The following is a 17342-nucleotide window of genomic DNA, read 5'->3' on the forward strand; positions in this document are numbered from 1 at the left end:
GGTGGCGTTTACGCACTTTGCTTAAAGCAGTATTAAGTTACTCCGAACTGATTCCCGATAAACCCAATTGACTTAACGGCATCCTTATTGTTCTCTCTTATAATTGCCAATCAAAACAAGTTTAGCTTGCTTGTTATCCATTTGAAACTCAAGCCTGGCCAGGCACCGCGGTATCAGATGAAGCCATCGAGCTGCGGTGTTGGGTGTCCGCATCCATGAAAGGGTGAATTTGGGGGTCACTGATTGTAGAAGAGGGTCCGATCTATTAAAGTAATGGACAAGTAGAAAGTTTGACCATATGGGTCAGTCATGTATTATTTAATCAGCTGCCGCTGGAGATCAGATTCTGATGGTTATCATCTGAGAACTGATGCACATCACCATACCCAGATACCTTTTTTTTTTTTTTTTTTATATATATATAAATTTGAGTCCTAAGAGGGAAGATTTAAAATAATAAAAATAAAAAATAGAATAGAACTATAAAAATGTTTTTAAAAAAAAGAAAACTGTTAAAAATAATTATTCTGTTTATATTGTGTTGGTAATCTAAACCTAAGTCTGATTTAGTTAAAAGGGTATTTAAATATTTATATATAGTTTTTACCACTACTTTATATTTGACCAACGTATATGAATAGTTATCATATACAAATTATAAATACACAACATTTATATAAAATAATATAATTATACTTTATTATTATGAATATTACCATCTGTGGTGTGTAAATGAAAAATATATTTTTCCTATTTTATATTAATATTAAATGTGTGTGATGATATTTGTGTGTACATATAGGCACACAAACAGAAATAGCAATGCAATTTTACTTTATTAAATATTGTTACTATGATTATTAATGCCATATTATAAAATAATCAAGCAAATCTGCACCATTATTGATGCAGTGGTGGTTAATATAATAAAATAATTATGTAATGTGTAAATCATAAATAAAAATATAAAATAAAAAGCTGTTATATAAAAAAATCTCATAAATTGTATGCTATTATATAATACTTGTTCAGAAGTAGGGCCAGACAGAATCTGCGGACATTTTTTGCTATTTCTGCTAAGTATTTTGTAAAAAATCTACGGATTTATGTGGAATGATTTTAGATTTATCATAACTAAAACTTAATATATGAAATAAAAAATAATACATTTTTAACTTTTATTTAATGTTTATGATGCAAATCCAATTAGATCCACTTATTTGGTAAACAAAGCAAGTCTCTCATATATTATATTTAGAAAAGAAAGAAAATATTACTTTCAAACTGTATTGTACATAAATCATATGAACATTTTAATATTACTATTATTATATCATCATAATATTAGTGAAATTAATTAAAATAAATATAATAGAATAAATCTAAATTTACACAGATAAATGCATAATGATGGGCTAAAAATCTGCGGATTTCTGCACACGCAGATTCTGTGTGGCCCTACTCATAAGTTGCCACATGCCACTGTTTATTTCATTTATTTCTGAGATGAACTGATTAACATTTACAGTAAATTTACAAACAGTTACTATGTTAACAGTAACAATGTTGTCAAAAAGAGAAAAAAATAGAAAACCTTAATCAGGATCATCTCAAATAGCACCTCTCTCTTTGTGATAAATTTCGTCTTGACTTCTAGAAACATGTCTAAAAAGCAATGGTTAAAGAAATAAAGGAAATTTGGCAAATTATTCCAAGATAGTTATGATTTTTGTCACATACATTTTCAAAGGTTGTGTAATTTCTTAATAATTCACAAAGGTTGCAAATGTGATTGTAACTGTCAGCAGATATTTATAGTGTTTGTGATAAATGTATCTTTTGCATCTGTTGAAGGTGTCGAATATTTTTCTGTCTCACTTTGTTGACTTTAAATTATTCGTAAAACAAAACGGAAAAAAATGTAGAACTTCTGAAATGTTTTACTTTTCAAAACCCATATTTTTCTTGATAAACAGATTTAGATTGTTAATCTGTTAAACTATGCTAAAGTATTTTTTATATTAATACATCAACTGTATTTTGAAAGAAGCCATCATATATCACATTTTATATATCATCATATAACACATCTTAAAATCTATTTTAAGATACTTCAACACTTCAAAATCAAATAAATTGATTTTTTTTACTTTGTAATTGATCTAATACTGTTTTTTTTTTACATAATTAAAAAATTATTAACATTGTAAATATGACCCAGTCCAGAATTGTGAGTACAGTTTAAAGAGGGTACATTTCACAGTAAACTAAATAATTGTTTTAAGTGAAACACTTAAAATGTAGAGAACATTTGATTCTGCTACTAATTGTTGTTTAACTCCCTGTTAAATGCTTTAATCCACTAACAGAGTTGACATTTGAAGTGAAGTGAGCCATTTCAAGTATGGTTTACCCATATTCGAAGTTGGTCCTCTGCTTTTAACCCACCCAAATGCAAACACACATTTTGTGTGAGGAGTGAGAACACGCATACATACATACATACTGTACATACATATGCAGTTAGCAGCTATTGCTTCCAGCACTCGGAGAGCAATTCGGGGTTCGGTGCCTAGCTCAGGGACACCACAGATGGGTATCGAAGAACCGGGAGTTGAACCTGCAGCCTTTCGATTTTAAGTTCAACCATCGATTCACCTTGTCCCCCTCAACTATTTCATGATAAAATATTATTTCAGGTGGACACAATCAAGAATAGAAAAAAAGGAGTAAGTTCATATTTTCAAGATGTTCATAAATACAGACTTCACTTCTAGAGATAACTAAAGCTTTAATTTTGCAAAATAACAGGGTTATCTTGGAGAAACAACATTTACACAACAATACACGTTATTCTAGAATCATGTTTGGTTTCATATTGCTTTTTTGGTTGTTTTGTATGCACTAAGACGTGTAACCTTGCAGAATGTTCGAGTCTTGTTTTTGTTCTATTTAGTGTGTACTGTCCTAAGGGGCCATGCATATTTATTCTCTCTTGCTATGTCGAGATCACGACATAACAAGTAGTTGTAATGTCGAGATCAGGACTTATTTATTATTATTATTATTATTATTATTATTATTATTATCTGGCCAATGTGTGGCCAGTGAGTCTGCACCGGCCATGCGAACAGGGAGAGAATAACTGCAGACGCGCATTCGTGCAACACATTAAAGGAATTCAGAACAGCCACAATAATATGAGCGCAAACGCTTGGGCTCATGATTAATGTACATTCATTATTATATTCATGTATATGATTATATATCATTATTTAGAATAACATTCCCACAACTGTTACCATTTTAAAGCAACTCTATGGCGCAAAATAAGTTGCTGCATGTATGAATTAAATTATGAAAAATTATGAAGATCCTGCTTTTGCTTAGATCCATTCCGCAAATTACTTACAATTATTTTAAAATTGCGCCATATAGAGTTGCTTTAAAATGGTTTCAGTTGAGGGAATATTATTGTAAATAATGATATATCTCATATTATTAAGTTATGTCGAGATCACGAGAAAATTAAGTCGTGATCACGAGAAAACAACTTTTTATTAAGTCGTGATCACGACAAAACAAGAGAGAAAATGTTTTTAAAGCATGGCCTCTTAGGACTTCCGTAGTATTGACATGGGTAACCTTGCAAAACGTTCAAGTCTTCTTGTTTCTGTCCTGTTTGCATGCATTGAGATGTAACATTGCACAGGGTTTGCCTATCTGCGTAACTAACTGGTGAAAACCATAGACTGTAAAATAAAAATAAAACACATCATCACACGTGCTCCCCCATCCCCCAGGCAAAGCAATCAACAGCGCTACAATCGATCCGACTTCTCTGCTCTTCTGCGCATGCGCGTTCGATGTCTCCGCAATGTTGTTTCGCTAGCGGAAGCAAAGATGGCGGCTCCTATGGAAGCGCCAACGTCCCCGTTGATGTGAGTGGCCAAAACAAAGCCCTGACCGGCACCGTGAGAGCGGAGAGATGTGTGAGAGCTTCGCGCGCTCGCTGCTGCGGGTCTCCGTGGCCCAGATGTGTCAGGCGGTTGGCTGGGACGCCGTGCAGCTGAGCGCCTGCGATCTCCTCTCCGACGTGCTGGAGAGATACGTGCAGCAGCTGGCCAGGAGCTGCCACCGTTACTCCGAGCTCTGTGAGTGCTTCAAAACCCGCTTCATCGACTTCGTTTATATTGTGTGGAAGTGTAGTGCGCACAAGAGAGTGCTTGTGTACACTGTGTGGAGTGTGTTTGCTTTGAAGCCCCGCCCACTATGTATGTTGTTAGCACGCTAAGCTAAGTAGCATCTCATTTTTTGAGTTGTTATTGCGTGGGGATACGTTAAGTGGTTCATGGATTGTTTGCGTTTACTGTTTATTCAATGTTGTGTCATTTTATTTAACACAAGACGTGAGTTTTAAAGGTAGCTCTGAAACTTCTCGAGATGTGTGTGTTGTTTTGACAGCTGACCCCTGGCTAGTTATCGGTTTTATTTAGGATAACGGATCTCAGTCTTTGATTAAAAGGCTGCTACGAGTTATGGCGTAAAGTATTAATCGTATTATTAATATTTAAATGTTTGCTCCACCTTAAAACAACCACAGTGTGGAAGTTGATTGTAGGGATGCTGAGTCTGGACTCCCACTTGTTGCCATAGTGATGATGGAACGTGAGCTGCAGCATCATGTGTTTATATGTGGAGATCACGCTTTCAAAACGTGTTACTTTAGCGTTAAATATATTTATGAAGTCTCTTTTAGTTAGTTTTAGTGCTTTTGTTTTGTTTTTGTAAAAAAAAAAAGTTGTAAATCAACATTTTATTATTTGTTAACATTTTTATTTCATAAAATGGAATGTTTTTACTTTTGTTTTCTGTAATAACTCAAGTTATGCAAGCTATGTTTGCATATAATAACAAAGCTATTATATCATAACCTCGTTTATGTCAAATTAAGAGTCTGCAAAACATTATTTATTAAGCTCCTTGGGCTTTTTTATTTAATTTGTAAATTTGATTTAGTAAATTGTTTATAGAAGTATAATGCTATTGTCTAATGCTATTGTTGCTGTTGTTTTTGTTATCAGGTATTATTATTATTATTATCATATGTAATGGGTCCATTCTTCGTATTTGGATTACTCAATTAGCTGGATTTGGTTATTGACGATTTGACACGATCCAGGATCATTTCGTTCTTCAAAACTCATCCGAGAGTTGTTGTCTTATTTTATATAAACAGGATTAGATCGGGTTATTTCAAGCAAAGGTGAGACTTAAAGTATGTAAAGAGTGCTGTCCTTTTCTTACAGTATTAATAGATTATATACACTGGTGAAAATAGTAAAATAGTTAAAAAAAATATATATATTTATAAATATATAATAGCTTTAAAATATTACAAATAAAACTGTTATGCAATCTACACTGCAAAATAAAAGTACAAAAACTGTCATGGGATGGTTCCCCAAGGGGATCAAAGAGAACATTTATTAATATGGACTTTTTAGATACAAACGCATATTTTTTTAAGTTAGGCTACCAACCCAGCTTTAGTACAATTTGTGTATGATAATGGACATGGCCAATTTTCTCGTTTTTTTTTTTTTTAAGGAAAGTAATAATAAATTATGCAGTCAAAAGTTGCAGACACTTACCAATATCAACATGCTTTATTTGATGCAAAAGTAATTTAAACAGCCGTTAATTAAGAAACTTAATATAATAATGAAAATCTGCACTAAATGTAAAATTTAATAAATTGCTAAAAACTCTTGACGCATAAAAGTGTAAAGCATGCAGGCCACAACAAAGGTGGAAAGTTTTTGCGTATCATATTTAACAAACAGTATGCTGCAAATTTTATTTAATTTTGCTCACGTGAATAATGTTAATCAGAAGATGTCATTACGCTGCTGTGCCAAAAGCCAATCTCTGCATTGCTGATCATGATTTTGACGAATGGTAGTTCTGTCCTTCATAACACATGCAGAGATCTCAGATCAGCTCATCCAGACATTTTAATCTGATTCACGAACTTGTTTGAAGAACCAAATTAGCCAGAGATCAGTTGTCAAGATTAAAAGATCTAGGATTTGCCAAATAATTTTAGGTGATTTAAGCGAGGTACGAAGAACAGACCCCAAGGAATGAATTGTATGTAGTATGCAGTATTAATATGTAATGCATTGTTTATTTTATTTTAAGATTTTGCTTTATAATTTTTGTTGTTTCAATTTGCTATTTATATACATGTACAAATTGTTGCATGTTATGGTTTAAATACTTTTTTTCTTGTAAATTTAAACAGCCTTTATATCAATTTAAATATTGGTTTGTTTACATTCTGTTAATAGAGTGTTATGTTTGAACAAATACTTGTTTGTGATTGGTTATCGATGCATTTCATGATAAATCTATGTTCATAATTTACTGTTGTATGCACTTCTGCTTTTTGTTTTGTCTTTTAAAATTAATTTAATATCAAATGCATCATATATTTAATTATTTTTGGTTTGTTATTTAAAGTCAGTACTAAGAATGGGCCGGCATAAGATTCTGACGGTATGATAACTTTGGATAAAAGTGTCATGGTTTCACAGTATTATGATTTCTGCTCTAAAATATCTTCTTTTTAAATGTCTGGGTAAAAAAACTAAAACTTTTTTCCCCTTTGAACACAGTATATATTTTTTTGAGAAACATTAAAAACATTATGGAGCAGTAAACATGTCAGGCTAAATAATTCTAATGAGTCGTCGACTTCTGCTGTCTTTATCAGTGTCAAAAACACAGATTTCTTTACATTTTAAAATGGCATGTTTGGATGTCTTTTCTACTGGAGATGCTGTTGTCCTAAAAATCTACAAAAAAAGTAAATAAAAAATCTTACACATACCTTAGGAACTGTATAGCAGAAAATGTTGGCAGTTTTAAAACCTTGACTTTTTCAAACCACGGTATACCTTAAAAAATGGTTATCATCCCATGCCAGTGCTCATCTTGAGCAAACAATAATTCCATTTAAATGTTCATCTTATATTCTCTTTCTGTGTGTGTTTTTTTTCCCCAGATGGACGGACAGATCCTGGACTGAGTGATGTGGACCAGGCTTTTGGGTTTCTGGGTGTCAGTATCGCTGAACTTGAGGACTATGTAAATAATGTGGAGCCTATCGGTTACCCACAAACAATCCCTCAGTTCCCCATCAGCAAGAGCAGCGTTCTGCAGTTTCCCGCCGCAGGCTTCGACACTGATGCCCGTGACGCTCTCAGGGGCGAGAGGAGAGACCACATCCCAGAATACTTCCCTCCGCTTGTCTCGCTGCAGGAAGGTATGTACCACCACCAATAAAAGCCAATATATTCACGCATGAGTTCAGAACAGAGTTGAATTACTAAGTATTTGTTTATTTATTTACTGATAATTTGACAAGTTTGTGACAGTTAGATTTTACTAGCTAAACAAAAAGATCTGTTTTTTAATGTGTACGAGACCTTTTTTTAATTTGCATTATAAAATCCCTAATTATATATATGTTTCAATAAATAAAACAGCAGTGTAAGTTACCTTTGTTAACTTTTAATTAATTATTTATTTGGTCCTTTATTTGCTCAGTATATTTAACTTTTTTCCAAAACAATAAATTATCTGGCTTAAATGAAAAACAGCTTATATTCTATTCTATTCTATTCTATTATATTATATTATATTATATTATATTATATTATATTATATTATATTATATTATATTATATTATATTATATTATATTATATTATATTATATTATATTAATAAGTAAATTATTAATTTACATAACTTTTTTCAGCAGTCACTAATGTAATATCTGCATAAATATGTTTACTGTACTATAAAGAAAATGCCAAAAGCTCTACCAGGCATTACATTTACTTACAAATTTGCCCTTGCCAAAAAGGGCATAGTTTGTTTTAGGACTGGGTATCGATTCAGAATGATATCTGAATAACAAGCTCTTGATACAGTTTTTGCAATTAATACAATTAATAACAATACAATAACAGATAACAGTTTATTTTAGGTATACATGGGTGCATTAAAACAAACACAGATAAGATTCTGACGGTATGATAGCCTTTGATAAAAATGTCTTGGTATGACAGTATTGTGATTATTGCTCTATAATATATTCTGTATAAATGTCTAGAAAAAACAAAAACAAAATCTTTTTTCCCCTTTGAACACAATATATTTTAGTTTGAGAAACATTTAATATATTTTAGAACAGTAAACGTGTCAGGCTAAATAATTTAAATGAATCATTGACTTGTTCTCTCTTTATTAGTTTCAAAAACACAATTTCTTTACAACCTGAAAAGGCATCTTTGGATATATTTTCTGCTGGAGATACTGTTGTCCTAAAAAAAAAACACGTAAAAAAATCTTACTAATATTGTAGGAACGGTATTACAGATTTTTTTTGCAGTTTTAAAACATTAAAAACTTTTCCAAACTGCAGTAAACCTTGAAACCGGTTATCGTCCCATGCTTAACACACAAATTTTATATTGATACAGTTTTTTACGTATAAAAAATAATGCTATGAAACTTTTTTTCATTTGTTCTTTGATAAATTGTAACACCATAAACAGTGTATTATTAGGCTGCTGTCGCTTTAAGACATTATGCTCGGATAATGTCTCAGAAATGCTTCTATATTGGCGGAGTGTTTTTTCCCATAGAGCCATACACACCGGAACCTCCCGGAATCATTCCCTTGTGCTGCGCTCCTTCACTCTCTCTCCATCCGGCTCATAACACACACACACACACACACACACACACACACACACACACACACACTGAGTGCGAGTGGGTGGTGGAGGGGCGGACATGATCTGGGTTGTTTCGGGTCAGACAGGAAGCTCTCTGGCTGTGAGGTGTGTTTGCGGGTGTCCATGTGTGAGGAACAGGAAGTCGGCGGGCTGTAGGCTTCCAGCCATGTGTGTGTGAGAAGCTGGCGGAGGTCCGGCCCGGATGGCACACATCCCAGGTGTGTGTGTGTGTAAGAGAAAGCGTGCGTGTGTGATCATCCAGTCAGGGCAGGGGGTCTAACTGGGCTTGGAGCCAGAGCTCAGCTGGATGCCCCTCTGCCAGAAGAAAGACTCCGGGTCTCTGTTTCTCCCGCTCCTCCATTTCCATGTGCTGCTTCATATTTTTTTTTGGTTCCTGTCTCTCATTTCTTCCTCATAGATCAGTCAGAGGATGTGTTTCACCCGAATAAACTACCACCGCAAATCTGCATGCGCTCGTATAGGCAAAACAGACAAGAGTTTAAACACACAGTATATTCTTCCGTAATATTGAATTGGTACAATATGCATTTCTTTCCAAACCGCAACGGTTACGGAGCCCCGCTGCGAGTTGGAGTGTTATAAATGTGAATGGATTTTTTTTTGTGTGTGTGAGTGGTTTGTGTTTCTAGTGCTCTTTCTGTTTTACTACTGTTGCAGTTTGTGATTGGAACAAATGGCTTAAAATAAGTATTAAACGCTGACATGTAATAGGCCTAAAGCAAAAACAAGCACATAAAGAAACACTAGAGAAATGTTCTGGGACATCAAAAATATTTTTACTAGTGGTGCGGGTGAATTTATTATTATTATTTTCAATAATTATGATGTATATTTGCTGAGTGTGTTTTATTGCTGATATGTTAGCTGGTTCATGCCTAGTCTCATGCCTTCTGGGTAATTCACACCAGACGCAGTTTGCATGAATAGTAGGACTGGGAATTTGGCCTAAAATCAAGATCTCGATTAATTGAACATTTTAACTTGTTTGCGATTAATGAACGATTATTTTATTTATTAATGAATTTTTTTGGCCCTCATAGTTCACTGACAAGTTTTATGTCGTCTAAAGGCATCTCTGGCGCAGCTTCCAATCATCGTCAATGTAGTGCTAAGTAAGGCTCAAGAATCAGATGTGGCTGCAAAGTGGCCGCAGAAGTAGAAATCAGCCACAGCCTTTAACAGAGTGGGGTCACGTGACGCGTAGGGAAAGTAATTAAAAAAAATAGTTCTGGAAAAATTAGATCGATTATAGGTGCTGAATGTCGATTACTTTTCAATTAAATGCCCAGCCCTAGCGAATAGATTGTGCTATTCGCACATAATTAGACGCTTGCATATTTTGAGTTTACGTCCTTCGTTCCTCCATCAAATTCGCTTAATTTTTGCTTTAAAAATAATTCCTTGATTGATGGGGATTCACGTTATGGGACTGGTGTCTGTCTGCCTGGTGATTAGTTTCTTTGCTAAATGGCTCAAGTGTATCTGTCTGTGAACTGCAGGATGGGGCGTGACATGAAGGGGCGCAACTTGTAGTAAGTTAGAGAGGCGTAACTTGCAGTTATTAAGATCCCATTGAACCATGAGAGATGTCACAACAAGATGTTGTTGCCAAGATGGCGGAAATACTTACCAGAGAACGTTTTCCCCAAAGGTTTTCATGAGTTTTCTCCAAATTTATCCACAACCAATTGTTACGGTTATTTAAGATGGAAACGCTAGGGTTACAGCAACATTTTTGTGATTGGTGGTGGCAATGGAGCAGACAAACAACCAATAATGCCTTAAGATTATTTATTTTACAAAGTGAATAAATGATAACAAAGTATATACAAAGTAAAGAAAACAAAATGTATTAAAATGGTAGTAATAAAGGGGAAGAGGAACAAAAGCGGCGCAAAGAAAAGAAAATATTATAACAAAAGAACCCACAATCTCTATACTATCTAATAAAGAAAAAGAAAAAAATCTTCAGCATTTTATGCCCTATCTAAACTATACTACTAACCAAAACGTAAAACAAAACTTACAATGAGTGGCTCACACTTTTAAACTAGTGTTTATAATACATTTGCATCTCCTACGTGTAGCAGCATGTAGGTGACGTGACATCTACCCTGTCCTCGAATCCCATTGATGTTGTGGATCTAATGATCAGAAACATAATTAGAAAACTCTTTTAAAGATAGATTTCAGCACAAATGATCACAGCACACATAATTTAATATATTATTATATTTATTCATTTAGCAACTCCACCATGCAACTCGCTGACGACTTCGTCCGCTTTGTCTTGACAGTTAGCCTACTCGGTGTTGCCCCCTGTGGTTGCAAATAACAGTACAATTGCGAGCATATCAAGTATGAAAGCCTCCGCAACTAGCGGCTGTATGTTAAGAACGGTCATAATTGGGTTTAGGGTTGTGGTAGGTATAGACGTTAATAACTGTAATGGTTGGGTTTAGGTGTGGAGTAGGTGTAGACGTTGATAGCTGATATACAGCGCCATCTTGCCTACATAGTTTTGACATGTGATTCTCCATAAGTTCAAGTTACACCTCTAACGTACTACAAGTTACGCCCCTTCATGTTACGCCCCTGTCCTGCAGTCTGCAGACAGACACTACTCAAATGGCTGACATGAACTTTATTCAGAGTGTAGCTGTGTTTTATGTGCTTTAGAAAGGCTGAAAAAGGACGTAGATTCGTTGGTACCATTAGATGCCACGCCAAGCACCACCCACCAACCTTTGACTAAACGTCTGATGCAAATAACACACTTTTCTAGAAACACTTTAGCAGATCCTCAGTCATACTCTTGATTGGTTTAAACACACAGGATTTTGACAGGAGTTGAGTATACAGCAATCTTAATCAGCCGCCTGGAAATAAGTTTAAGCGGATAAAAAAAGCTGAAATGTTAATATTGTGCCCACTAATAAACATATAACCTTTCAATCCTTCATTCATTTTTCTTCAGCTTAGTCTCTATTTTAGAGGTCACCACAGCGGAATGAACCTCCAACTATTCCAGTATATGTTTTACGTAGCGGATGTCCTTCCAGCTGCAAGCCAGTACTGGGAAATACCTATACACACTCATTCGCACACACACTCATACAATACAGCCAATTTAGTTTATTCGATTCACCTATAGTGCATGTCTTTGAACTGTGGAAACCAGAGCACCTGGAGAAAACCCACGCCAACAAAGGGAGAAAATGCAAACTCCACACAGAAATGCCAACTGGCCCAGCAAAGACTCGAACCAGTGACTTTCTTGCTGTAAGGTGACTGTGCCAACCACTGAGCCACGTGCTGCCCCATGCTGTTATGAACTTCTATCATAACTTTTCATTTTAGTCTTTCTGAGACATTCATGAATCTGTGATTTACTGCCTTAATTTTGGGTTTGACTTAAATGCTGGGTTATTAAAAGAATGCAATGATCACTTCATAAAAGCTTCAACTCATGTTGTCGACAAACATGGAGGTATGCTTGTAATGCTTATATATGCTTAAATTTAAAGAGAACGTCTTCAAAAATTCTGTCGTTTTGGTTGTAACGATAAGAGAAACACATCGTTCAGAATATTAGTAATGTTTTTTTTTTAATTTGTGGATACTCACAAATACAACAATACCTTGCTTTTACAGAACAAAGAAAACTTTCATCTCAGTCTTTGTGATCTTTGTGTAGAAATGCATCACCAGAATAATGAATGAGTCTCAGAATAAAGTCTAGAAGCATGTCCTTGCTGAAAGATCATTAAGGATATTGATGTCGATGTTGTAAATTTCAAAAGAATGATGCGCGGTTATGTGATGGGTTGTTATTCTGAGGACATTTATACACCCACAAACATGGTGTTCGCAGCACAAAACGAAACATGTTTGGTTGGTTAAACTGTCAGTCAAATAACAAAATGGGCGGGGCTTGAAGCGGCCAACGTTTCAAGACCTTCAGCCGTCAGTATGAGGTCTGGCTTTGCAAGACTACTTCAGACCTGTTGGGATTAATAAATATGACACCAGTAGGTGAGAGTGACTAAATAGTAATGAGTGATTCACTGAATTGTTTATTCAAACAATTGTTGATTCACTTAGAAAGAAGTAAGTGACTGCCTTCATAAATGGATAATTGACTCAAATGTTATTTTTTTTTGTTGAACTGTGCCGTTAAATATCACATTTGTGATCATAATTGCTGATGTTACAAAAGATGGTACACTTTTTTGGTGTACCATACCAATCTTATAGTATTTATTCACAAATTTATATAATTAAAGCTTTTACATATTTGTTTGTATTTCTTTAAAAAAATTGTATCATTATTTATCATTTATATTAGAATTTTTATATTTCTATTTGGGTTTAATATCAGTCATTTTCTTCAAATAACATTTTTTTCTTAAAATATCTCATATATTTTATTAATATAATTTCTTAATTTCAGTTAACAAAAATATACTCCAAAAGATGCTACCTCAATCACCTTAGTAACCTTATTGCCACATTTTCTTGAATAATTTGAGATTCTCTTCTGCGTTAATTTATTTATCCACTGGTTGGCGCTATTTGACCACGTTTCGCTTTTCCCATCCTCTGAATTTTCTTTCTGACTTACTCTTTTTCTCTTGTGTGTGACTCAAGATCTCTATTTAGTGTTTGAATCAAAATTTGAATTTGACATGAAATAATATTATTCGCCTGTTGGTTGCATCAATCTGTATATGCAAGAAAAGAAAAACAGAAAGTGCTGCTTTCACATTTGAAATTCACCTCAACTCACACCTAGCAACCTCTCAGAGCTTCATAATAACAGCATAGAAACTAATTAGCTGTTTAATGACCCAAATCAAAGTCCTCAATTGTGTTTGTGTGGAAAAAAAGCATATAAGAAAAGTAATAGCACAACTCTGGATAACAATCCACAACTATAAGTATAATACAAACAATGAAGCTCTAAATAAAATGTTTGTGGTAATAATTTATCGATCTCGGTTTCATCGCATTTACATAGATTTCCCGAGTCATTGTCGTTGCCGCAGTGCTGTTTTTTTTTTGTTCTCCCAGTCAACAGGCTCTTGTTTGTCTATTGTGAGGAAGCGTATTGTTGTTCAGTCCTGAGGGAAGAAGGTAATGGGAGGTAGAGAGAGAGCGATTGCATCTGTACACTGAAATTACCAGTGATCACACAGCCTGATAAAGTCTCTCCGTCTATGCAGAGAGAGAACAAGATTAAGATGACGGCTCTGGAAATTTACTGCCGCAAAACGAAGCCATGCTAACGGATTTATCCATATGTGCGCATATGAACATGCTTCTGTTGGTCTTTATGGCTTTAACACAATTTAATATCCCTTTACCAGGCGCGACTTGACAAGTTTTTCTTCGTGAAGTCATTTGTCTGTCCGTCCTGACAGCGTTCAAGCTGTGCAGTGCGACACAGTCCCTGTTATAGTTTTCTCTTTTTCTTTTCTTTTTTTGATGTTTAATATTAGAATGAGAATTTGAACCACTGAGATGTGAATACCAGCACAAAATAAGGAATCAGACAACATGATGTCCTGTTGCTCAAGGCATAGTGCAAATATTGCACAATATTTAGTATCTGTCATCGTTTACTGTCCCTTGACTACTTGTTTCAAATCTGTTTGAGTTTTGTGTTTGTTGTAAACAATGCAAAAGAAGATATTTTGAAGAATGTTGGAAACTGTAACCATTGATATCATAGTAGAAAAAAAAACAAATACTTTGAAAGTTATTGGATATGGGTTTCCAGCATTTTTCAAAATATCTTCTTTTGTGTTCAACAGAACAACACAAAAATTCAAGACATTTTAGTTTTTTTGGTTTAACTATCATTTTAAGACAAAGTGATTTACTTTTAAAGACACAAATACCACATTTCACAGTCCTGCATATAGATTTATCTAGGGCTGGATGATAAAAATTGAAAAAAATTGTGATATTATGTTTCATATCATTGAGTATCGATTATTATAGAATATTTTTTAACAATCCATTTAGGAGTATTAGGATTTTTTTATTTAACCACTTTATTTTAATTTACCAACATTACTAAGGCAAATAGATTTAATAGTCAAAAACAAAATATCTCATCTTTTTATAATAAAATAAACGTAAGTGTTAAAGAAACTCTTGATAAATAAAATGTTACAAAGTGTGTGCAATATTAAAAGTAGATCAACATCTGTAAGCCTCAATCTCTGAACAAAGCAAATTATCATTATCAAATCTGAGCTTTCAAGTAAAAGAACCAACCATCATTATTTAAATGCATATTGTAACATTACAAATTGTAAAGTTGAATGACTAGATTACCCCCTATGCTAAAAAAAAATCGTTCAGATGGGGTGCTAGTGGCTGAGACGCACAAGAAAAGAAACCAAAAAGCCAGTTTGGTGACATCCTTAATTTATTTACAATCTCCTCCCTGCTGCTGTACGGAAAAAGTTCAGATGTTTTTCAACTAGGTGTACCTGGAAAATGCACACTCAAAAGCCACAATTTAATAAAACGATTGCCTTCTTACCAAACTTTTTTTATTGTTATTGACAATAGTGTTCGGACAATTAATACCGATACCGATTTCATCGCCCAGCTCCGTAAGCTATCATATTTGATTATCTTATACAATGATAATATGCCATCGTTGTGTAAATTGCATCTTTTGTGATACAAAAAAACATTACGAAAAGCACCTGATTTTGATCTGAGAACGTCATCTCATGCATCTTTTTCAAAACATAGAGGTGTTCTTGTGGAGAAGGTTCTCAGTGTCATTTACTCAGTGTCATTCACTCAGTGACACTAATTCAGTTACTAGGGCTGCACAATGTATAGTTTCAGTATCGATATTGCAATGTATCCATCCGAAATAGTCACATTGCAAGATATGCAATGTTGAGCCCGAGTTATAACCAGGAGCAACAGAATTTAATCACTGTATTTATAGGAAATGTATACAATTTATTGGAAAAAAAAAGTTTTTCTCACTTTTTAATTCTGTCTTTTTTCTAGTCCAATTATATTTACATTTAAAAAGCAAAAACATTATTACCTTTCTTACCCCACTGGCAGATCATTTTACTTAATTTTGACTTATATATTGTGATATTGAAAACAAAACTATTTTTACTTGATCTATGCATGATCAGATATTTGAACTAGAAACAAGACAAAGTAAGAAAAGCACGTTTTGCATTGTGATTATTCAATTTCTGTACCTAAATACTGTTAGGCTCCCCAGAAAACCATCAAATAGTGCTATTCAAACTATCTTCTGAAACTGTGTTCATATCACATAATTTATTGCAGAAAAATAAAATATCGCAATATCAGATTTTTTGCAATATCTTGCAGCCCTAGCAGTTACCTTGTTTTCACATCATTCGATGTAACCTAAAAGTCTAATGTACATAACTAATGAGAGAAAACTAAACAAAACCTCAAACTAATACTACCCACAACACTTGGCTTATTTTTCCTGGCAGGACTCTGCATTCTGCCTTACTGATATGGTAATGTTATTTGCAAAGTTGTTCATCAAAAATTACTATGACATGCTACTTATTATTGATAAGACTGTTTTTATGTGTGTCAGAACACTATTGAACTAGTTTTTAATTGCTTTGGTGTAGTCTCCTTTGAAAGTGTTAGCAAGTTATCGCCTGCGATCTTAGCCAGTGTGGTTATCTTACCTCTGAACACAGACACCAATCATTATGGGTTATGTGCCCCACCCCCCTACAACATACACCAGAGCTATATCAGCCTGATCTCACGAGAAAACGTAAGTATTTTACGTTTTGACAGTTTAGTGGCTAATTCGTACAAATTCGTACAGTTCAGTCGTACGAAATGGTACGATTTTTAAAAAGGAGGCGTGGCACCTAACCCCGCCCCTAAACCCAACCGTCATTGGAGGAAGAGCAAATCGTACTAAATTGTACGAATTAGATTGTACGAATTAGCCACTAAAAAAAAAGTTACGAATTGCCGTGAGATTGTGTTGGCTATATAGATGAAAGTCTACCAAAGACTATAGAATACGCAAGATGTCACTCGTGTAGTATAGTATAGTATATAACCAGCCTGATCTCACGAGGAAACGTATTTTACGTTTTCAGTTGTACGAAAATGGGTGATTTTTAAAAAGGAGGCGTGGCTCCTAACCCCAACCGTCATTGGGTGATGAGCAAATCGTACTAAATTGTATGAATTAGATCGTACAAATTCATATGAATTAGCCACTAAATCAAAAAGTTACGAATTGCCGTGAGATTGCATTGATATAACATATAGTCACTCTTAATGGGCAAAAGTGTAATGGTTAATATGGCAAATGAAGCCCCGCCTTCTAGTACAGGAACCAATCATCGATCGCTATAGACTGATGTTTCTCTGGGAGAAGGGCTCAGACTGGATCTGTGTTTTTATGATGTTGTTGTATGTTGTTATGAACCCTCTGGGGTCAGCAAAAGCAT

At 34.3% G+C, this 17342-nt stretch overlaps 1 protein-coding gene across 1 annotated transcript in view; it reads left to right on the forward strand.

Annotated features, from left to right (window-relative positions):
- Positions 1–3874: 3874 nt before the first annotated feature.
- taf3 (TAF3 RNA polymerase II, TATA box binding protein (TBP)-associated facto) overlaps positions 3875–17342 on the forward strand; it is an 80717-nt gene continuing 67249 nt past the window's right edge. Inside the window, exons 1-2 of the mRNA XM_056455520.1 lie at positions 3875–4154; positions 7070–7330. Coding sequence (XP_056311495.1) covers positions 3989–4154; positions 7070–7330 — 427 coding nt within the window. The 5' untranslated portion in view covers positions 3875–3988. The remainder of the gene's footprint in view (positions 4155–7069; positions 7331–17342) is intronic.

This window comes from Danio aesculapii, chromosome 4 (assembly GCF_903798145.1).
Source record: "Danio aesculapii chromosome 4, fDanAes4.1, whole genome shotgun sequence".
NCBI classification, from domain to species: domain Eukaryota; kingdom Metazoa; phylum Chordata; class Actinopteri; order Cypriniformes; family Danionidae; genus Danio; species Danio aesculapii.